Source organism: Bufo bufo, chromosome 4 (genome assembly GCF_905171765.1).
Source record: "Bufo bufo chromosome 4, aBufBuf1.1, whole genome shotgun sequence".
NCBI classification, from domain to species: domain Eukaryota; kingdom Metazoa; phylum Chordata; class Amphibia; order Anura; family Bufonidae; genus Bufo; species Bufo bufo.
In genome coordinates, this window is record NC_053392.1 from 183,832,544 (window position 1) to 183,855,599 (window position 23,056).

Here is a 23,056-nt window from a genome sequence, read left to right on the forward strand (position 1 = left end):
TGGTGCTCTACTTTTCCTGTATCCCAGGCTCCTTTTCTGCCATTAAAGATGACTACCCACTTCTCAAACTGCCTGGTGCATACTAGGCGTATATTAAGCCAAAGACGGTTCCTGCTGCACTACTAGGGGTAGGCAACCTCCGGCACTCCAGCTTTTGTGAAACTACAACTTCCAGCATACATACCTGGTCTTCTCTTCTAAGAACTCACATAGAAATGAATGGAAATGCTGGGAATTGTAGTTTCAAAACAGGTGGAGTGCCGAAGGTTGCCGATTCCTGCACTAGACTGTCTAAAGCTTATATTTACCTTCAGATTTTGCAGGCGAGTGTTTTTCCCCCGACAATCACCTCGTTAGAGTAGAGCCGGCTTTATTACATGCAGTGATCTCCTCCACAGTATGGGGACGAGCGATCGCTAATGCCCTCTCATCTCAGTGCTGAATCCTTGTTTGCTGAGGGCAGAGCGCTGATTACACGGCATGATCTCCTGCAGTCAGAGGATTTTTAAACCTGATACAATATTCAGATTGCTCATTTCATCAGGTAATCGTCGGCAGTATTACACTTGAAGGTGTTGGCCATATTCTGGCTACTTTTGGCCAATGTGTAGATAAGATGACTAGAAGACAATTACTAATGTAGCCTCTGTTGATTTTCTGTGCTGTTTTCTTTATTTCATAAGTCATGTTCCCTTGTTGGGCAAATACTGTGTTGTCCACATAGGAGACCTGTCCATAAGACAGCTGCTGGTCGAGGGTCCCAAGCAAAATAACTCCAGACTCATCACTCAGCCTTCTCCACACAAATAATGTTGAGAGTTTAGTGCAGGTTCAGTGTATTTTAACAGAGCAGACTGAATGATTTGTCTGGTCACATGGACCGTCAGCGGCCATTTTATAGACTGACCTCTGTGTGGACAGCACAAAAGACTTGCCCAAAAAGGGAGACTACTTTAGGGAATATAGAAAATGGTGCAAAATATCAACAAAGACTATATTAGAAAGTGCCATATAGTCATCTTAGAAACATATTGGTCAACAGTAACCAGAAAGTGACCAACCCCTGTAACGATTATCTGCAGGTGTAAGTGCGGCCATCTTGAATGACCGAAGAGGAGCCCAAGAATTTAGTAGATCTGTAGCTCTTCAAAAGTGGGTCTCCAAGTTAATGTTCTAATTTTATCCCCAGTTAATGCAATTTTCTCTGCAGAGTTCGCAGTATAGATTTGCATACTCCCATATGTGATGTAAACTGCAGTGGAAAATCCACATGCTGGTTTCACCCTTTGCATTGCATTAAGTTTTTTTTTCTTTCTTCGCAGCGTGTGGATATTTCTTGACCTCCACATTATTGGTACTGTAAAGTGCTGCAGCAAAAACAAACACAATGCAACAGCACTCTGCAAACACAAATAATAAAAGTAAATACAACAGTGCCATACTCGATATAGAAAATGTACTAATGCTACGTTATAAATGTGAGATTCTTGGCAAATGTTTTCTACATTTGTGCCTGTCCACCATCGGCATGACGATCTCTTTAGGACAGGAACCTACACTAAATACTACCTCTGCTAGTGCCATCCTGGCCTCCATTAAATTCAGGGAATGCAGGTTACACATGCATTCTGAGCCCATTCTGTAAAGCACAGTACACACACCTTTAATATTAACCCAAGAGTCATAATGGCTTAAAGAAGCGCTCTGACAAAAATGTTTATAGGGAAGGTAATCTTGCTGGTGACTATACTTGTGGTTCTCCGCTGTGTCATGTGACCGACACTGAATCTACAACTGACCCAGTGTCTTACTTGAGGGCAGGAAGTTAGTTCCTCTATTCTTTCCTGATTCGTTCCACTGATATCGAGGCTGGCATAGGAATAAATGTTTCTTTTGTATGGATTAACAAGCTATTCTACGTAGAGCACCACCAAAGAGAGTTTTGGCGTGAGGATTATGCACAAGGTCCATGATGACTGCAGAAAGAGGAGTGGGGAAGTCACAGGAGTGCTAGTCATCTATAGTGGAGTGCGTCACTCGGAGAGTTGTGTCGTCACATGACATAGCTGAGGACTGGAAGGGAGTGGATTACTCTCAAATACGGGGACCAGTAAAAAGATTACCTTCACTACAGTTTACATCATGTACCTTTCTAATGAGCCCAGAATAAAACTTTGTTTAATGCTTCTTTAACCTTTATGCACATCTCAACGTGACAGTACATCAGTGGTGCTCATGGAGCAGGAGCTGGCTACAATGACTGGTATCTGAGAGAACGCTGATCATGTTAATTTAACCACTCTGATGCCATGCTGAATAGTGACCCCCCCCCCCCAGCATTTGGGAAGTTAAACAGAGGAGGGGATGCCCTATGACCACTCGATTGGCGCACCCACAGCTAATTCACAGGCTCCAATCTGTTGCTGTGGCAGCCTGGGGCCTTGTGAACACTCTTAGGCCCCTTGCAGACGAGCATGTCTGGATGCGTCCCGGTGCATTGCGGCAAACCCGTGTGAGTAGGAACGCAATTGCAGTCAGTTTTGACTGCGATTGCGTTCCGATGTTCAGTTTTTATCGCGCGGGTGCAATGTGTTTTGCACACGCGTGATAAAAAACTGACTGTGGTACCCAGACCCGAACTTCTTCACAGAAGTTCAGGTTTGGGTTAGTTGTAGTGTAGATTGTATTATTTCCCCTCTAATGGTTATAAGGGAAAATAATAGCATTCTGAATACAGAATGCATAGTACAATAGGTAAAAAGAAAAAATAATTTAACTCTCCTTAATCCACTTTTTCGCGCAGCCGGCATCTCTTCTGTCTTGTTCTGTGAGGAATAGGACCTTTTGATGTCACTACGCTCATCACATGGTCCATCACATGATCCATCACCATGGTGATGGATCATGTGATGAGCGTAGTGACGTCATCAAAGGTCCTATTCTTCACAAAAGAAGACAGAAGAGATGCCGGCTGCACGAACAAGTGGATTAAGGTGAGTTAAATTATTTTAATTTTTTTAACCCCTCCAGCCCTATTGTACTATGCATTCTGTATTCAGAATGCTATTATTTTCCCTTTATAACCATGTTATAAGGGAAAATAATAATGATCTGGTCTCCATCCCGATCGACACCTAGCAAACCGTGCGTAAAAATTTGCACCGCATCCGCACTTGCTTGCAGGTGCTTGCGATTTTCACGCAACCCCATTCATTTCTATGGAGCCTGCGTTACGTAAAAAAACGCGCAAAGAGGAGCATGCTGCTATTTTCACGCAACGCACAAGTGATGCGTGAAAATCACCACTCGTGTGCACAGCCCCATAGAAATGAATGGGTCCGGATTCAGTGCGGGTGCAATGCGTTCACCTCACGCATTGCACTCGCGCGGAATACTCGCCCGTGTGAAAGGGGCCTTAGGCCTTCCATAGCAAGCTGCTTGTTAAGCCCTGCCTTTGGCCAGTAAAAATCCCAGAGGCTGCAGTAGTATACGGTTTCAGTTTATGGTATAGATGATCAAAGGATTGCATGTTCAGTTCCCATAAGGGGGTAAAATGACAGTAAAAAAAAAATAATTCTATAAATCACCAAATTTACATATAAAAATTAGTTTGAAAAAAATCTGATCTATTAACCCCTTAAGGACCAGGTCATTTTTCACCTTAAAGGGACACTGACAGGGCCAAAAGTAGCCGCCCAGCGAAGTGAATATTGATGAGCTGGGCGGCGCTTGGGCCTGTCAGTGTCCCTTTAAGGACCAGACTGATTTTTGCAAATCTGATATGTCACTTTATGTGGCGATAACTTTTAAACACTTTTACTTATCCAGGCCATTCAGAGATTGTTTTCTCGTCACATATTGTACTTCCTGACAGTGGTAAATGTGAATCAAAATATTTCATTTATATTTATAAAAAAAAAATACAAAATTTGCAACTTTCCAAATTTTATTTTCTCTGCTTTTAAAACAGATGTTATTACTTTACATTTCCCATATGTCTACTTCATGTTTGGATCATTTTGGGAATGCCATTTTATTTTTTGGAGACGTTAGAAGGCTTGAAGTTTAGAAGCACTTTTTAAGGATCAGTTCAGGTCTGAAGTCACTTTGTGAGGCTTACATAATAGAAACCAACCAAAAATGACCCCATTTTAGAAACTACACCCCTCAAGGTATTCAAAACTGATTTTACAAACTTTAACCCTTTAGGTGTTCCACAAGAATTAATGGAAAATGGATCTGGAATTCCAGAATTTCACTTTTTTTGGCAGATTTTCCATTTTAGTAAATTTTTTCCCACTAACAAAGCAAGGGTTAACAGCCAAACAAAACTCAATATTTATGGCCCTGATTCTGTAGTTTACAGAAACACCCATATGTGGTCGTAAACTGCTGTATGGCCACACAGCAGGGCGCAGAAGGAAAAGAACGCCATATGGTTTTTGGAGGCAGATTTCACTGGGATAATTTTAACTTGCCATTTCACATTTGAAATCCCCCTGATGCACCCCTAGAGTAGAAACTACAAAAAAGTGATTCCCATTTAGGAAACTACGGGATAAGGTGGCAGTTTTATTGGTACTATTTTAGGGTACAGATGATTTTTGGTTGCTCTATATTAAAATTTTTGTGAGGCAAGGTAACAAAAAAATAGCTGTTTTGGCACTTTTTATTTTCTTTACAATGTTCATCTAACAGGTTAGAACATGAGCTATTTTTATAGAGCAGGTTGTTAGAAGCAAAAATACCAAATATGTATACTTTTTTTGTTTCAGTTTTACATAATAAAGAATTTAAAAAAAAAATAATTTGCGTCTCCATACTCTGAAGACATTTTTTATTTATTTTTGACGCTTGTCCTATGTAGGGGCTCATTTTTAGCGGGATGAGTTGACTGTTGGGTACTATTTTTGGGGGCATACGCCTTTTTGATCTCTTGGTGTTGCACTTTTAGTGGTGTAAGGTGACAAAATAGCTTTTTTTTCCACCGTTTTAATTTTTTTATGGTGTATATCGGACGGGGTGGATTATGTGATATATTTATAGAGGCGGTGATACCTAGTGTGTGTGTGTTTTTTTTTTTTTCTTTTTTTTCTTTCTATTTTTTTTATTATAAAATCAGGGCGTCATTTCCTTTTTTTTTTTACTTGAAAGTTAATTTTTATTGAAAACCCCTCCTTAATTTATTTCTTCTTCTTTCTTTTTTTTTTTTACTTCTGTCCCATCCTAAACTTCAACTTGTGAGGGTCTGATCCCCTCTGCAATGCATTACAGTACATCTGTATTGTTATGCATTGCCTGTTAGTGTACTACTCTGTGTAATACACTAACAGGTTGCCTAGGCCAGTGTTTCCCAACCAGTGTGCCTCCAGCTGTTGCAAAACTACACCTCCCAGCATGCCCGCACAGCCAAAGGCTGTTCGAGCATGCTGGGAGTTGTAGTTTTGCAACAGCTGGAGGCACACTGGTTGGGAAACACTGGCCTAGGAGACCCAGCCTGAGGCTGGATTTCCTGGGCACCTGTAGAAGGCAGGTCCTAATACCGTGCAAGGCATTAGGCAGTCTCTGACACATCGAGTCCCCGCCACAGCAGCGCGGGGACTCAATGCGCTCCCTCACCTGCGTAATCCACTTCGCTCTGACCGGCACATAGAAGGGGTTAATCTGCCGGCTTTTACAGCAATGCCGGCGGATACAGCAGGGGCCCTGACTGCCGGGCCCCTGCAATGATCGGACGCGCACTGCTCCAGTGCCCGCCCGCCGTGCATGTGCGGTGGAATGCATTCTGGCAATGCAATGCAAAAAATAGTTTGGAGTTGTGAACCCTTTAGGAAAAACTGTCCCATTTGCTCTTTTGGGTTCCCACCCCCGAATAAATAAAAAAATAAATGGAAATAAGGCTACTTTCACACCTGCGTTAGGTGCGGATCCGTCTTGTATCTGCACAGACGGATCCGCACCTATAAATGCAAACGCTGGTATCCGTTCAGAACGGATCCGTCTGCATTATTCTGCCAAAAAAAAAAATCTAAGTCTAAGGGTCCATTCACACATCCGTGTGTGTTTTGCGGATCTGGTAATGTGGCAATGTGCGTTCCACTAAGAGAATATGCCTATTCTTGTCCGCTATTGCGGACAAGAATAGGACATGTTCTATTTTTTTTCAGGATCGGAATTGTGGACCTGGAAGTGCGGGTCTGCAATTCGATCGGGGCCGCACATAGTTGCGGCCCCATAAAAATGTATGGGTCCACAATATCGTTCCGCAAAATGCGGAATGGAATTGCGCATGTGTGAATGGACTCTAAGTGTAAGTCAACACATTGAAAGTCAATGGGGGACGGATTCGTTTGCAATTGCACCATATTGTGTCAATGTAAACGGATCCGTCCCCATTGACTTACATTGTAAGTCAGGACGGATCCGGTTGGCTCTGTATCGCCAGACGGACAGTAAAACGCTGCAAGCAGCGTTTTGGTGTCCGCCTCCAAAGCGGAATGGAGGCGGTACGGAGCCAAACTGATGCATTCTGAACGGATCCTTATCCATTCAGAATGCATTGGGGCTAAACTGATCCGTTTGGGGCCGCTTGTGAGAGCCCTGAAACGGATCTCACAGGCGGACCCAGAAACAGCAGTGTGAAAATAGCCTAAGATGAAATTTTTATAATGATCGTGGGTGTCTAATTATGGCAATCCAAAGAATTTTTATTTCCTATAGCATACGGTGAACGCTATAAAGTGTTGAAGTTGTTTGCGGGGGTGGGTTCTTTTAATTTAACCCCTTAGGGACCGGGCTCATTTTCACCTTAAGAACCAGGCCATTTTTTTGCAAATCTGACCAGTGTCACTTTGTGGTGATAACTTTAAAACACTTTTACTTATCCAGGCCATTCTGAGATTGTTTTTTCGTCACATATTGTACTTCATGACACTGGTAAAATGGAGTAAAAAAAAATAATTCATTTTTATTTATAAAAAAAAAATACCAAATTTACCAACATTTTTGAAAGTTTTGCAAATTTCCAAGTTTAAATTTCTCTACTTCTATAATACATAGTAATACCTCCAAAAATAGTTATTAATTTACATTCCCCATATGTCTACTTCATGTTTTGGGAATGCCATTTTATTTTTTGGGGACGTTACAAGGCTTAGAAGTTTCGAAGCAAATCTTGACATTTTTCCGAAATTTTCAAAAACCCACTTTTTAAGGACCAGTTCAGGTCTGAAGTCACTTTGTGAGGCTTACATAATAGAAACCACCCAAAAATGACCCCATTTTAATAAACTACACCCCTAAAGGTATTCAAAACTGATTTTACAAACTTTGTTAACCCTTTAGGTGTTCCACAAGAATTAATGGAAAATAGAGATAAAATTTCACTTTTTTGGTAGATTTTTCATTTGAATCCATTTTTTCCAGTTACAAAGCAAGGGTTAACAGCCAAACCAAACTCAGTATTTATGGCTCTGATTCTGTAGTTTACAGAAACACCCCATATGTGGTCCTAAACTGCGCCATGCCTTGTGCCTGTACAGCGGAAGGAAAGGAATGCCATATACGGTTTTTTGAAGGCAGATTTTGCTGGACTGGGTTTTTGACACCATGTCCCATTTGATGCACCCCTAGAGTAGATACTCCCAAAATGTGACCCTATTTTTGAAACTGTGGGATAGGGTGGCAGTTTTGTTGGTACTATTTTTAGGGTACATATGATTTTTGGTTGCTCTTTATTACACTTTTTGTGAGGCAAGGTAACAAAAAATAGCTGTTTTGGCACCGTTTTTATTTTTTGTTATTTACAACATTCATCTGACAGGTTAGATCATGTGGTATTTTTATAGACCAGTTTGTCACGGACGCGGCGATACCTAATATGTATACTATTTATTTTTAGGTAAGTTTTACACAATAATTTCATTTTTGAAACAAAAAAAAAATCATGTTTTAGTGTCTCCATAGTCTGAGAGCCATAGTTTTTTCAGGTTTTGGGCGATTATTTTGGGTAGGGTATAATTTTTGCGGGATGAGATGACTGTTTGTTTGTTTTTGCACTCTTTTGGGGTGCATATGACTTTTTGATTGCTTGCTATTACACTTTTTGTGATGTAAGGTGACAAAAAATGGCTTTTTACAGTTTAAATTCTTTTTTTTTTTTTACGGTATTCACCTGAGGGGTTAGGTCATTTGATTATTTTTATAGAGCAGGTTATTACGGACGCGGCGATACCTAATATGTATACTTTTTTTTTTTTTTTTTACGTATGTTGTACTTTTTGTGATATAAGGTGACAAAAAAATTGGTTTATTTAGCACAGTTTTTATTTTTTACGGTGTTCATCTGAGGTGTTAGGTCATGTGATATGTTTATAGAGCTGGGGTTTTTTTTTGGTTGTTTTTATTACTTTATTTGGGGGAAAATGACGTTTTTACTTGAAACTTTTAATTTTTTTATTTTTAATTTTTTTTTTGTCCCACTTTGGGACTTCAACTTTTAGGGGTCTAATCCCCTTTACAATGCATTCCAATACTTTGTATTGGAATGCATTGGCTGTATGAGTAATACTCATACAGCTTCCTGCCTGTGAGATACAGGGGGCTGGATCTCAGACTCATCACCGGAAGGCATCGCGCTGCCTTCCATGCCATCGGGTCCCCCTTACAGCCGCACGGGGACCTAATGGCACCTCCGACCGCCCACCGCAACTCCCGTAATAGCCGTAAACCGCAGGTCTGAATTTAGTACCAGGACATCATGATGTACCGGTACGTCATGTGTTCCCCAAGAGGTTAAGCCCTCATTTTTTTTCCCCCCGTTTTCCAGTATAAATTGTATTAAATGGTGACATTAAATAGTACTAAAAGTACATCTTGTCCTGCAAAGAAGGCCTCGTACAACTGCGTTAACAGGAAAGTAAAAAGTCATGGCTCTTGAACGACAGAGGTAAAATATGGTGCTAAAAAAATTTGGCTGTGAAAAATGAATGTCCCCACGTCTTTATTTCCATTCTTCATATTTCCAAAACTGCTATTAGTTGAATGGTGCAGAATTTCTCGCAGAAATGCTAATGTTTTTGTCCCAAGTTACATATGCCCCTTAGTCACTTCAAAACTGAATTTGTCTTTAAATTGTATATATTTTTTCAATTCTAAGCCTTCTAATGTCCTAAAAAAATTGACCAAGTGCCAAGATAAAGTAATCGTATAGTGAATGTTCGTTAATAACTATTTTGAGTTATCACTATCTGTATTAAAAGCAGAGACATTCAAGTTTAGGGAATTGTAAAGTTTCCAAAATTTTCTATAAACTTTGGTTTAAAAAAATAAATAAAGGTAAAATGTATTGACTCAAATGTACCACTAACCTGATGTACAGTGTGTCATGATAAAACATTCTCAGTCGTTTGAATACGTAAAAGCATTCCAGAGTTACCACTTAGTGACACATGTCAGATTTGCAGAATTTGGCTGTGGTGAAGTTAAAAAAAATAATAATAAAAAATGCCGGTCTCTGGAAGGCGTTAAATGTTTTGTATAGGTGTATAGAACCTATTCAGAACATATGCAGGCAGTTCTTTCCCCCTTATGGCTTGGTATTTGCTCTGATATGTATTGTCAGATGTGAGACCTTATATAGACAGGGCTGTCTTTCCAAATCATGTCCAGTGATATGAATTTACCACAATGGACTCAAAACAAAGTGTAGAACCATCTCAAAGATGAACAAGAGAAGAATTTCTGTATTTGTGAAATATCTGTATTTAAAAATAAAAATCAGTTTTTTTTTTTCACTGGCCACTAATTCCTAAGGATACTTTCACATTAGCGTTTTCAATTCCGCTATTGAGATTCTTCATAGAATCTCAATAGCGGAAGAAAACACTTCAGTTTTGTCCCCATTCATTGTCAATGGGAACTGAAAGAAACGGGATGCACCAAAATGTATTCCGTTCCGTTTGGTTGCTTCCCCATCGTGGACAGAAAAACTCTGCAAGCAGTGGTATTCTGCTGGCAATGTGGTGCATAGCAAGACGGATCCGTCCTAACACACAATGTAAGTCAATGGTGACGTATCCGTTTTCTCTGGCACAATAGAAAACGGATCCGTCCCTCATTGACTTTCAATGGTGTTCATGACGGATCTGTCATGGCTATAGAAGACATAATACAACCGGATCCGTTCATGACTGATGCATGCGGTTGTATTATGGTAACGGGAGCGTTTTTGCAGATCCATGTCGGATCCGCAAGAAACGCTAATGTGAAAGTAGCCGTATATGATATCATTCGGTTGAGCCTATTGCTTTCAGCAGTAGCAATCTGCTGTATATGAAGCCCATAACAGGATAGGGATCAAGCATGCTGGATTTTAACTGCCCAATCCTTATGTTCTCAGGACAGAGGTATCTGGCAGCTGTTTTCTCCCCATTTTCTCTGCACACTCGGCCAAGCGAGCCAGAGAGTCATCGGCCACCAATTATCTTGTGTATGTCCCGTTTAAGTCTGCCGTTACCCTTTTGTTTTCTGCACAGGATTGTATCTACGATCACAAAATAGGAGATTTAAAAAAAAAAAAATCGCTATCTGGGATTAATTACAAAAATAGATATATGTACCATAAATGTCATCTATTTAGTTACCGTATTTATCGGCGTATAACACGCACTTTTTCCCCCTGAAAATAGGGGGCAAATGATGTATGCGTGTTATACGCCGATATTCATTGCGGCCCGGCAAAGATGCAGCATCACAGACTGTGCTGTATGAGCCGGGAGAGGGGAGGGGCTGGAGTCCGTAACTAGGGGCGGGGCCCGGTGCAGTCACTGTACTCTTACACCGGGCCCCGCCGCTCACCAAAGTATTTATAAACGTGAATCCTTATCCTGTTATTAAGCTGCCCTCTCCCATGTTCCTATGTTCCCCTGTATCCCCATAGCACTTACTTAAGCTTCAATAGCAGGCAGAGCGGACGGCAGCAGTAACGTCACTCACTGACATTGAGCGCCTGCTCCGCCCCCTTTATGAATGAAGCAGGCGGAGCAGACGCGCGACGTCAGTGAGTGACGTTACTGGTGCCATCCGCTCTGCCTGCTATGGAAGCGTGTGAATCGTAAGTGCTGTGGGGATACAGGGGAACATGGGAACATGGGAGAGGGCAGCTTAATAACAGGATAAGGATTCACGTTTATAAATACTTCGGTGAGCGGCGGGGCCCGGTGTATTGGGGGACACTGTTATGAGGGGGATCTGTGGATGACATATAGCAGGGTCATCCACAGATCCCCCCCATAACAGTTCCATCCACAGATCCCCCCACCCCATAGCAGTACAATTTGAAATGGACACTGTTATGAGGGGGATCTGTGGATGACATAGCAGTGTCATCCACAGATCCCCCCCCATAACAGTTCCATCCACAGATCCCCCCACCCCATAGCAGTACAATTTGAAATTTAATTTTTTTTCCTGAAATTTCCCTTAAACTGAAGGTGCGTGTTATACGCCAGTGCGTGTTATACGCCGATAAATACGGTATTCACACTTCATAAATTAATTTCTACTGTAAAAAAACATTAACTGAACCATAGTTTATGAAGTTATTGCACAAAGCAAAGTTTTATGCAAATTGACTTTGGATGTTTTTTGTATTTTTTTTGTATAGCGAATCTAATGGAAAAATGCCTGAAAAGAACACCATACGTAGCGCTTTCGATAAATTCCTACATAAGGCTGCGTTCACACGGGCGAGATTTCTGCGCGGGTGCAATGCGGTAGGTGAACGCATTGCACCTGCACTGAATCCGGACCCATTCATTTCAATGGGGCTTTTCAGATGAGCGATGATTTTCACGCATCACTTGTGCGTTGCGTGAAAATCGCAGCATGCTCTATATTCTGCGTTTTTCACGCAATGCAGGCCCCATAGAAGTGAATGGGGTTGCGTGAAAATCGCAAGCATCCGCAAGCATGGTTATAAGGGAAAATAATAGCATTCTGAATACAGAATGCTTAGTAAAATAGCGCTGGAGGGGTTAAAAAAAATAAACAAATTAACTCACCTTCTCCTCTTGATCGCGTAGTTCCCAGTCTCTTCTGATCTGTCGGCTAAAGGAACTTTGGTGACGTCAGATCACATGGTCCATCACCATGGTGATGGACCATGTGATTGGAGCATGTGATCTGACGTCACCACAGGTCCTAGCCTGTAGTTCAAAGAAGTGACCGGGAACTACGCGGAGGAGGTGAGTTAATTTTTTAATTTTTTTTTTAACCCTCAATTGATCACCTACTATGCATTCTGTATTCAGAATGCTATTATTTTCCCTTATAACCATGTTATAAGGGAAAATAATACAATCTACACTACAACTAACCCAAACCTGAACTTCTGTGAAGAAGTTCGGGTCTGGGTACCACAGTCGGTTTTTTATCGCGCGCGTGCAAAAAACATTGCACCCGTGCGATAAAAACTGAACATCGGAACGCAATCGCAGTCAAAACTGACTCGTGTGAACCCAGCCTAACTCGTGTGGATTTTCTGTGGAAATTATGTCGGTGGAAAGTTTAAATCTGCACCAAAAGCCACACTATTTCAATCCAGAATTGCTGCGTGTGCATGTAGCCTTAGTTTCCTCTGCTCTAAGGGTACTTTCACACTTGTGGCAGGACGGATCCGACATGCTGTTCACCATGTCGGATCCGTCCTGTGGCTGTTTCGCCGTGCCCCCGCTCCGTCCCCATTGACTATAATGGGGACGGGGGCGGAGCTCCGGCGGTGCACGGAGAAAGCCGCCGGACTAAAAAACCTGACATGCAGTAATTTTAGTCCGGCGGCCTTAAGCCGTGCTGCGCCGGAGCTCCGCCCCCATCCCCATTATAGTCAATGGGGACGGAGCGGCGGCCCGGGGGCACGGCGAAACAGCCGCAGGATGGATACGACATGGTGAACAGCCTGTCGGATCCATCCTGCCGCAAGTGTGAAAGTACCCTAATAAGGTTGGAAGTTACAGAATGAGTTTTTATTTATTGTAAATAACACCATAGTTGCAAAACGATAAACGCCTCATTGGTCACACAAATGTAATAGTAAAGGTAACCTGTCATGTTGAACATGGTGGATGTCTGTTGTAGAGCAGGAGGAGCTGAGCAGATTCATATATAGTTTTGTGGGAAAAGAAAGTTCAGTATACGGTAACTTGCAATTTATACATTTAATTTCCTGCTTGTTCTGGGCTTTAACGGAAGGGTCCTATTATATTCCCCCTATGACTGTGCATACAGAGATAGGACAGCTTTCTTGACTTCAGAGCCCAGAATGAATTGTTCTGTTCTCCTTCATGTTCTTCTCAGACTGTTTTTACTGTCTGGCAATTCAGTGGGAAAATTGTGTTTTGCAAGCGTGATACTATATCTGGGGATTTTTGTGTTGAGGAAATATATTTTAGGCAGCATTTATACGACTGCAATGTTTTGCGGTCCACAAAACGCCAATATCCGCTGATGCTGATCACCATGTGGACCCATTGACTTCAGTGGGTCTGTGGTCTGCATGTTGTCACAAAGTAAAGGATGAGTCCTATTCTGGAGCGGCGTGGCTGCACGGATGCAGAAGGCCAGAACATGTGAATGCCCCCTTAGCGCTCATGCACACGTCTATAAGGGTTTTGCAGTCCGCAAAACATGAATCCCTGCCAAGTTCATTCCGCCAATTATTTTTAAATTTATGTAGAAGTTTTTTTGAGGGGCCGCCGAACGGACGTGTGGATGCGGACTGCGCACGGTGTGCTGTCCACATTTTGTGTGACCCCATTGAATAGGTCCGTTTCTGACCGGACAGTCTGCATGAGGCCTCTTTTTGTATTTGAAGCTGTTCTCAGTATTCAGGTTACTGTGAATGTTGTGGTAAGTTAGTCTGTAAAGCACAAGAAAGATTGCATCAGAATTAGCTTCCTACGAACCCAGTGTGTTTACTACAGAAGAAGCTAGACTGTGAGCCCCAATCATATCCATCTCTTCTACAGCGCTGCAACATATGTTGGTGCTTTATAAAAGCCAAATATATATGTAACTATCTATCATTTAGATTTTTTATGTTGTACTGTAGTTTAAATATTTTTGTTTCATGTTAACGTGTGCTAGGGTGAAGTTGAACAAATCGCGATGATGAAACCAAAAGGACAAACTGAGCACGATGAAGGAATGCTGGAATATTTAGAAGACATTATTGGCTCGGAGAGATTGAAGGCGCCAATTGAACTTCTTTGTCGCAGAGTTGAAGCCTTAAATCAGCAGAGAGGGGAAAAGGTAAGTTATTGTTTTCCGTACCGATCTCGGCTATGCTTAGAAATGTGATCCTTAAAGAGAATCCAGTGCAATCTGCAGGCAGCATGTTACAGAGCAGGAGGAGCCGAGCAGATGGGAAAATAGTTGTTGTTCTCTACAGAATGAGCAGTCATGGGGGGGGTCCTGCTCCAGTGATTGGGGAATTGGAGAAATGCTTTATGCCATATCTGTACAAACTAATGTAAGTAGCTGCAGTGTAGAAATGCATCCCTTGGCAGTGAGTGAAGATACAGTAGTAAAATAGGAGATCAAACATTTGAAGGCTGCAAAAAGAAAAAATCCTGTTTTATGACTCTTGTGTGCACTTTTGAACAGCTTAATAGAGTGAAACTAGTGGAAAAAGAAAAGGATGCACTGGAAGGAGAGAAAAATAAAGCCATTGAATTTCTCACTTTGGAAAATGAAGCATTTAAAAAGAAGAGTCAGATCTGCCAATATTACATGTAAGTGACATAATAGGATGTAAGGAAAGCTGGTGCACATTACTGGTCTAGCTACACAGTAACTAGTCGGGTTACAAGTTGTCGTATGAAGTCATCTGACTGTCCACGGTATGGCTGACATTTATTAATGAAAGCATGCTCCAGAATTTTGGTTCATGCACTTCAGTAATGTTAAAGATCAGGAGAGCACAACCTTTGTTGGTCTGGGGGCCGCATTGTTACATGGCTGTATTTCAAGAGGCCACAAAAAAGGTGATAGGCGCTTGTTTGCGTCAGCCCATTAAATAGGCCGGTTTAAAGTGACGGGAGTGCACTAATCGCCAGTGCAGTTATTCCTGCCTCATTCTGTTCTATTGATTATCAGTTGCAGATTCCTGATTACACAGGGAGATGTGCTGACTGCAGCTGTACATCTTTGATTCTGCACAAATGAGTGTATGTATCAATGTATGCTCATTTAGTGGCTGAACACTGCTATGGTTACCATTTTTTTCGCCCTATAAGACGCACCAGCCCATAAGACGCACCTAGGTTTTTGAGGAGGAAAATAAAAAAAAAATTTTTTAACCAAAAGGTGTGCTTTTGAACTAATGGTGGTCTGTGCATGACACTACTATGGGGAATCTGTGGATGGCACTGTTATGGGGGAAGATCTGTGGATGGCACTGTTATGGGGGGGATCTGTGGGTGGCACTGCTATAGATGTGTCACCCACAGATCCCCCATAACAGTGCCATCCACATATCCCCCACCCCATAATAGTGGCATCCACAGATGCCCTAATATACCGGAGCTAAACCTGTGGGAGGGGCCGGTGGCATGCAAATGCGGTGGGGCCGGTGCGGTCACTGTACTCCGGCCCCACTGCTCACTCACTTCCTTAATGCCTATACCTTTTATAATAACTTTAATTGAAGTTCCGATCCCCAGCCCCATCTGTACTACTTACTAAATGTCCTGTAGCAGGCAGAGCAGGCCGGCCGGCCGTAACTCACTGATGTCACGTGCCTGCGCCGCCTACTTTATGAATGAAGTAGGCGGCGCAGGCACATGACATCAGTGAGTTACGGCCAGCCGCCTGCTACAGGAGATTTAGTAAGTAGTACAGATGGGGCTGAGGATCGGAACTTCAATTAAAGTTATTATAAAAGGTTTAGGCATTAAGGAAGTGAGTGAGTGAGTGAGTGAGCGGCGCGGCCGGAGTACATTGACCGCATCGGCCCCGCCGCATTTGCATGACACCGGCCCCTCCAGCTGATACATCGCAGTCTGCGATTGTAAAATGGCAGCATTCGCCCCATAAGACACAGGGGCATTTTCTCCCACTTTTGGGGGGGGGGGGGGGGGGGAGTGCGTCTTATGGGGCAAAAAATACTATACTACTATACTTATTATGAACACTTTTTCCCAGTAATTGGCCCAAAAATCCTGCAATGTAATAGGGGCGTGAAGCGCTTGTGTCACAAAAAATATTCTAGATTTTTCAAACCAGCATCTCGATCTGAATAGTTTTGTAATTGCTTGTAATTAAAAGTCTAGTATAGCCACAGAGCCATGTTTTGTTCTTTTCCTTAATCGTTGTCTACCTATCTGAGGTGGTCGCACATGCCCATTTAAATCCTCAACTGCCACTAGCCATAGCTTTTTAGAAGTTACAGGGAAAGAGCTGCAGCAGAAAGGACACACCCCCTGAGCTGCCAGCCTGAAATAAATCTAACAGAGCAACTGGAGCAATAAAGGGGGAGATCTCTGGATCCATGTGAGGTTAGCTTTGTTAGAAAGAGATTGTTATGTACTATATTATACAGTGGGGGAAATAATTATTTGACCCCTCACTGATTTTGTAAGTTTGTCCAATGACAAAGAAATGAAGTCTCAGAACAGTATCATTTCAATGGTAGGTTTATTGTAACAGTGGCAGATAGCACATCAAAAGGAAAATCGAAAAAAAAACTTTAAATAAAAGATAGCAACTGATTTGCATTTCATTGAGTGAAATAAGTATTTGAACCCCTACCAACCATTAAGAGTTCTGGCTCCCACAGAGTGGTTAGACACTTCTACTCAATTAGTCACCCTCATTAAGGACACCTGTCTTAACTAGTCACCTGTATAAAAGACACCTGTCCACAGAATCAATCAATCAAGCAGACTCCAAACTCTCCAACATGGGAAAGACCAAAGAGCTGTCCAAGGATGTCAGAGACAAAATTGTAGACCTGCACAAGGCTGGAATGGGCTACAAAACCATTAGCAAGAAGCTGGGAGAGAAGGTGACAACTGTTGGTGCGATTGTTCGAAAATGGAAGGAGCACAAAATGACCATCAATCAACCTCGCTCTGGGGCTCCACGCAAGATCTCACCTCGTGGGGTGTCAATGGTTCTGAGAAAGGTGAAAAAGCATCCTAGAACTACACGGGAGGAGTTAGTTAATGACCTCAAATTAGCAGGGACCACAGTCACCAAGAAAACCATTGGAAACACATTACACCGCAATGGATTAAAATCCTGCAGGGCTCGCAACGTCCCCCTGCTCAGGAAGGCACATGTGCAGGCCCGTCTGAAGTTTGCCAATGAACACCTGAATGATTCAGAGAGTGACTGGGAGAAGTTGCTGTGGTCTGATGAGACCAAAATAGAGCTCTTTGGCATTAACTCAACTCGCTGTGTTTGGAGGAAGAAAAATGCTGCCTATGACCCCCAAAACACCGTCCCCACCGTCAAGCATGGGGGTGGAAACATTTTGCTTTGGGGGTGTTTTTCTGCTAAGGGCACAGGACAACTTATTCGCATAAACGGGAAAATGGACGGAGCCATGTATCGTGAAATCCTGAGCGACAACCTCCTTCCCTCTGCCAGGAAACTGAAAATGGGTCGTGGGTGGGTGTTCCAGCACGACAATGACCCAAAACATACAGCAAAGGCAACAAAGGAGTGGCTCAAGAAGAAGCACATTAAGGTCATGGAGTGGCCTAGTCAGTCTCCGGACCTTAATCCAATCGAAAACCTATGGAGGGAGCTCAAGCTCAGAGTTGCACAGAGACAGCCTCGAAACCTTAGGGATTTAGAGATGATCTGCAAAGAGGAGTGGACCAACATTCCTCCTAAAATGTGCGCAAACTTGGTCATCAATTACAAGAAACGTTTGACCTCTGTGCTTGCAAACAAGGGTTTTTCCACCAAGTATTAAGTCTTTTTTTGTTAGAGGGTTCAAATACTTATTTCACTCAATGAAATGCAAATCAGTTGCTATCTTTTATTTAAAGTTATTTTTTCGATTTTCCTTTTGATGTGCTATCTGCCACTGTTACAATAAACCTACCATTGAAATGATACTGTTCTGAGACTTTTCATTTCTTTGTCATTGGACAAACTTACAAAATCAGTGAGGGGTCAAATAATTATTTCCCCCACTGTATCTGATGTCGGATTTTCATTTTTTTCATTGATTATGGTATATAACCCGTTTAAGGCTAGTTTCACACTAGCGGAAGGGAGCTCCGGCAGGTTGTTCCGGAGGGTGAACAGCCTGTCGGATCCATCATGCCGCTCCATCCCTATTGACTATAATGGGGGCGGAGTTCCGGCAGCAGCACACGCTGAGAGGCGGCCGGACTAAAAGTATTGCATGCAGTACTTTTAGTCCGGCTGTGTCTCAGCGTGTGCTACCACCAGAACTTCGCCCCCATTATAGTCAATGGGTACAGAGCGGCTGTCCAGGGGCACACGTGAACTAGCGGCATGAATGATCGACAGGCTGTTCACCTGCCGAAACAACCTGCTAGAGTCCCCTGCCGCTAGTGTGAAAGTACCCAAAGGCTAGCACACGGACACCAAAATAAATTACCCTATTTTGTCAGCCATTTTGATATATAATATGTATAGTCTCATGTGAATGGGGTGATAATTGCGCCGGTTTTGGTTAGCTTGGACCTTTTTGTATTTATTTTTTTTTTTGCCACATATGTGCCTGAAGAGGTCATGAAAAGACCACTATGCACCTGAGGAGAAGGCTGAAGCAGTAATAAACCACTTCTGTCTTCAGGTCCCAGCTGACAGCGTGCAGGAGCAAGACCTTAAGGCTGGGTTCAGACCTGAGCGTATTTGATATGCGCGTTTTTGTCGCGCGTTTTTATGCGCGTTTTTTGCAATAGTAAACGCGCGTTTGACGCGCGTTTGTGTGATTGACTGCAGTGTCCATGGCCACAAACGCGCGTCAAAACGCCCCAAAGAAGCTCAAGAACTTGTTTGAGCGTAGGGCGTTTTTCAGCGCGTTCAAACGAGCTGTAAAACGCTCAAGTGAGAACCAGGGCCATAGGGAAGCATTGGTTTTCATGTGTTGAGCGTTTTACAGCGCGTTTGAACGCGCTGTAAAACGCTCAAGTGTGAACCCAGCCTAAATCCAGCGCTGTGTGGCACTCCAGTTAGAAACACTGCTGATTGAACAAATTCTGTCCAGCAGGATGGGGGCTAAAACCGTGGCCCTGTGGGTTGTGCAGTCCTGTTTTAGACACTTTTGGAGCCTTTTTTTCTGTCTCATATGACAGGAAGCGTTGCTTGGGACATTGGCCCTGCAATAAAATGGCCATGGGTTTAGATGCATCAGAATTTTGACAACGATTGTTGTGTAAAGTAAGCAATCTAATTTGGGAAACCAGATTTATCATCCAGCATCAGACACTGTGTAAGGCTCCATTCACACGTCCGCAATTCTGTTCCTCATTTTGCGGAACGGAATTGCGGACCCAGTAATTTTTATGGGGCCGGACTATGTGCTGCCAGGATCCGGAATTGCGGGTCCGCGATTCCGTTCCCAAAAAAAATAGAACATGTCCTATTCTTGTCCGCAATTGCGGACAAGAATAGGCATTTTCTATTAAGTGCCGGCGATGTGCGGTCTGCAAAATGCAGAACGCACATTGCCGGTGTCTGTGTTTTGCGGATTTGCAAAACACACACGGATGTGTGAATGGAGCCTAATCTGGAGTCTTTTTAAGCAGTCTAAGTATTATTAAAACTGCCTGTGTGTGTGGATATGGAGACTCCATAAGGCCTGAGCTACATGAAGGCTTTTGGTATTTTGAGTTTTTAACTATCATGCTACAGTTGCAGTCCTAGGAATACTTGAATTTTGAGTTCACATGTTACAGTCAAATAGTGTTTTTTGTTATTTTTATCTGATTTGAACATAAAAATTTTGTTTTGCACAAATCATATAAAAAATGTGTGAGCTCTCAAAGGGTGTGTTTTCACAAGCCATTTTTATAGGAAAGAGTCTATATATGTGGGTGCATATAATACTAGAAGTGTGTTTGTGTATATTATCTGCTGCCTAGTTTCCAAAGGGAGAGGATCATGCTCTGCTTCAGTATGTCACAGTACATGTTGGCATTCTTTGTGCTCCTCACCTGGTTGCCGCCACACACGCTTGACACCATCTGAACCAAATAAGTTTATCTTGGTCTCATCAGACTCTAGGACATGGTTGCAGTAATCCATGTCTTTAGTCGGCTTGTCTTCAAACTGTGGGCTTTCTTGTGCATCCTCTTTAGAAGAGGCTTCCTTCTGGGACGCCGGCTATGCAGACCAATTTGATGCTGTGTATGGTCTGAGCACTGACAGGTTTCAGAGCCAGGTGCCGGTTTGAATAATGTAGAATCTATTTCAGGACTCAACCCCTTTTTAAGATAAAAAAAAAAAATAATACATTTAGTTGTCACTAAAGTACATGTATAAGGTGAAGGGTTTGTCTGCTTCTTGGTATTTAATGATATTTTCAAATAATGGCAGGATTCTTACCAATAATTACCTTTGCAATTGTTTTTAAGACATGATTTACAGAAACGTACTAAGGATATGGAAGGTCAAAAACAAAAAATTCAAGAAGATACTAAGGAGATCAGTGAAAAAAGTGCTTCACTATCTGAAGAAATGAAAGAGAAGAATAAAGCTTTGAAAGATGTTGAAAAGTAAATTTTCTTTTTATCATTCTGTTTTCCATGCTTTAATTGCAATAAGTTGTTTAAAAAATGTTTCTCATTTAGGCAGATTAATAAAATCACCAAGTTTATTGAAGAGAATAGAGAAAAATTTACTCAGTTGGACTTGCAAGATGTTGATGTACGTGAAAAGCTGAAGCATGCAAAGAGCAAAGTAAAAAAGCTACAAAAGCAACTTCAAAAAGACAAGGAAAAGGTAATGTTTGAGTAATGAGCACTGGTTTTAAGTTTTCCCATATTGTGTGGCACTGTACTGTTAGACATCTAGTCACTGGGGAAAACACATTTTAATGACTAAAGGGATTTGACTATTTTAGTATGCATTTTCTTTGAGGAAAAGAAGTTACTCTTTTTATAGGACAGTATATAAAATGACTGAATAATACATTGGTTTTATTCCTTTTTGCTTTAATAGGTAGAAGAATTAAGAAGTGTCCCTGCCAACAGCCAGAAGATAATTGAAGAGGCAAGCAAAAAAAAGGAAATTCTAGAAAAGCAAAAAGAAAAGGAGGAGGAAAAGTTGAAAGAGGTTATGGATAGTCTGAAAAAAGAAACCCAAGGTTTACAAGAGGAAAAGGAGGTTTGTAACTTTATATTTTTAATGCAATAATAAGAGCCTTAAAATAACTCTCTGCATGAACGCATTGACATACATCATAGGATTTAAGTAGCCAATACATCTAGAAATGTTTGAGAAGTCTAATAAAATCCTGCACTAATTCCATTTATTACAGCTAATGAGGTTATTTTTTATAGAATGATGGAAATCCTAATCTAAATATCAACTGAAATATACATGGAGTGCCTGGCAAGAATGGGGCATAAATATGACAACCAAAGTATGAGTTGAACATGACAGAAAAATAAAGAACTGAAGAGATATTGCAAGTGAGAGAAGAATTTTGGAAAGATCCTCTTAAAGAGGACCTTTCACTACAATAAAAAAATCTAAACTAAGTATACAGACATGGAGAGCGGCGCCCGGGGATCTCCCTGCACTTACTGTTATACCTGGGCGAGGCTCCGGTATCTTCATATTTTCGGCTCAACTGGGTGGAGCCTGCCGGCGTCTCCTTCTCCCAGGCTGTAGCGCTGGCCAATCGCAGCGCTCAGCTCCTAGTCTGAGAGAAAAAAAACCTCTCAGACTATGAGCTGAGCGCTGCGATTGGCCAGCGCTACAGCCTGGGAGAAGGAGACGCCAGCAGGCTCCACCCAGTTGAGCCGAAAATATGAAGATACCGGAGCCTATACCAGGAGAAAGGAGCGGCGCCCAGGGATAATAAATGCAGGGAGATCCCTGGGCGCCGCTCTCCATGTCTGTATACTTAGTTTAGATTTTTTATTGTAGTGAAAGGTCCTCTTTAAAGTGTAGCTTTTAGTTAAAGGGGTTAAGCGCATTTTTTATTTATTTTATTTTTTCCTCTCCCTCTCTCCCTCCTTTTGGATAGATCATCAGCATCTGATCGGCGGGTGACTGGTACCCGGGACCCCTGATCAGATGCTGGAAAGGATAGATAATCGGTAATAAGGTGTAGAACCCTTTTAACAGAAAGTACCATCAGTGTTAAAGTGCACATGCAGCTTCAGAAAACTTATGCATGTCAGAAACTTTGTTCAGTGGTGCTCAGTTGATCCTGAAGAGGCATAAGAAGCGTGTATGCACTGTACACTTGAACAGGACACATCACTTTTCCTGACTTGTCTGTATTAGCAATTATTTGTACCCCCACTGTAATAATTGTTAAGCATCTTTTCTTAAGACTCTTATTTTGCTCCGTCCCTTATTTATTCCCAGAAGTTATGAATAATTTGCAGCTTGCAATAATGGTCCACCTGGGTGTTTCCAGTGAGGGGTGTGTCCCTGCAGCACTGATGGTTAAACTTAAAGGACACCCTCCTCCCCACTGGTGGGAGGTGGATTGCATGCATATTCTGGGTGGATTTTAGACTTTGGATCCACTCTAGGATACATGTGAAAGACAACTCTGAATTCAGCCTAAGGGTCCATTCACATGGCATATTTTGTCAAAATCTGCCACTTAAACGGTGGCAGAAACCTCAGTGATTGTTCGGTTTGGATATTGGCCCACTCGTTCCGGGTGGCAGCTTGTTGTCCCTCCTTGGATCAGTCGTGGCTTTTAACCACCAACCTGCGAACTGCAGTGCAGAAACCAACTGGCCGCTGGAATTATGGTGCAGTGTCTGTGCCAAAATTCCACCATGTGAGCTGGTCCTAACATATCTTCTTGCTTTGACCTCCCCACTCC

General features: G+C 42.2%; 1 protein-coding gene across 1 annotated transcript in view; it reads left to right on the forward strand.

Moving 5' to 3' along the window:
• SMC4 (structural maintenance of chromosomes 4) overlaps window positions 1-23,056 on the forward strand; it is a 55,893-nt gene that overhangs the window by 6,806 nt on the left and 26,031 nt on the right. Inside the window, 5 exon segments of the mRNA XM_040428166.1 lie at window positions 14,143-14,307; window positions 14,662-14,789; window positions 20,619-20,759; window positions 20,835-20,985; window positions 21,205-21,369. Of these exon segments, the coding sequence (XP_040284100.1) occupies window positions 14,143-14,307; window positions 14,662-14,789; window positions 20,619-20,759; window positions 20,835-20,985; window positions 21,205-21,369 (750 nt within the window).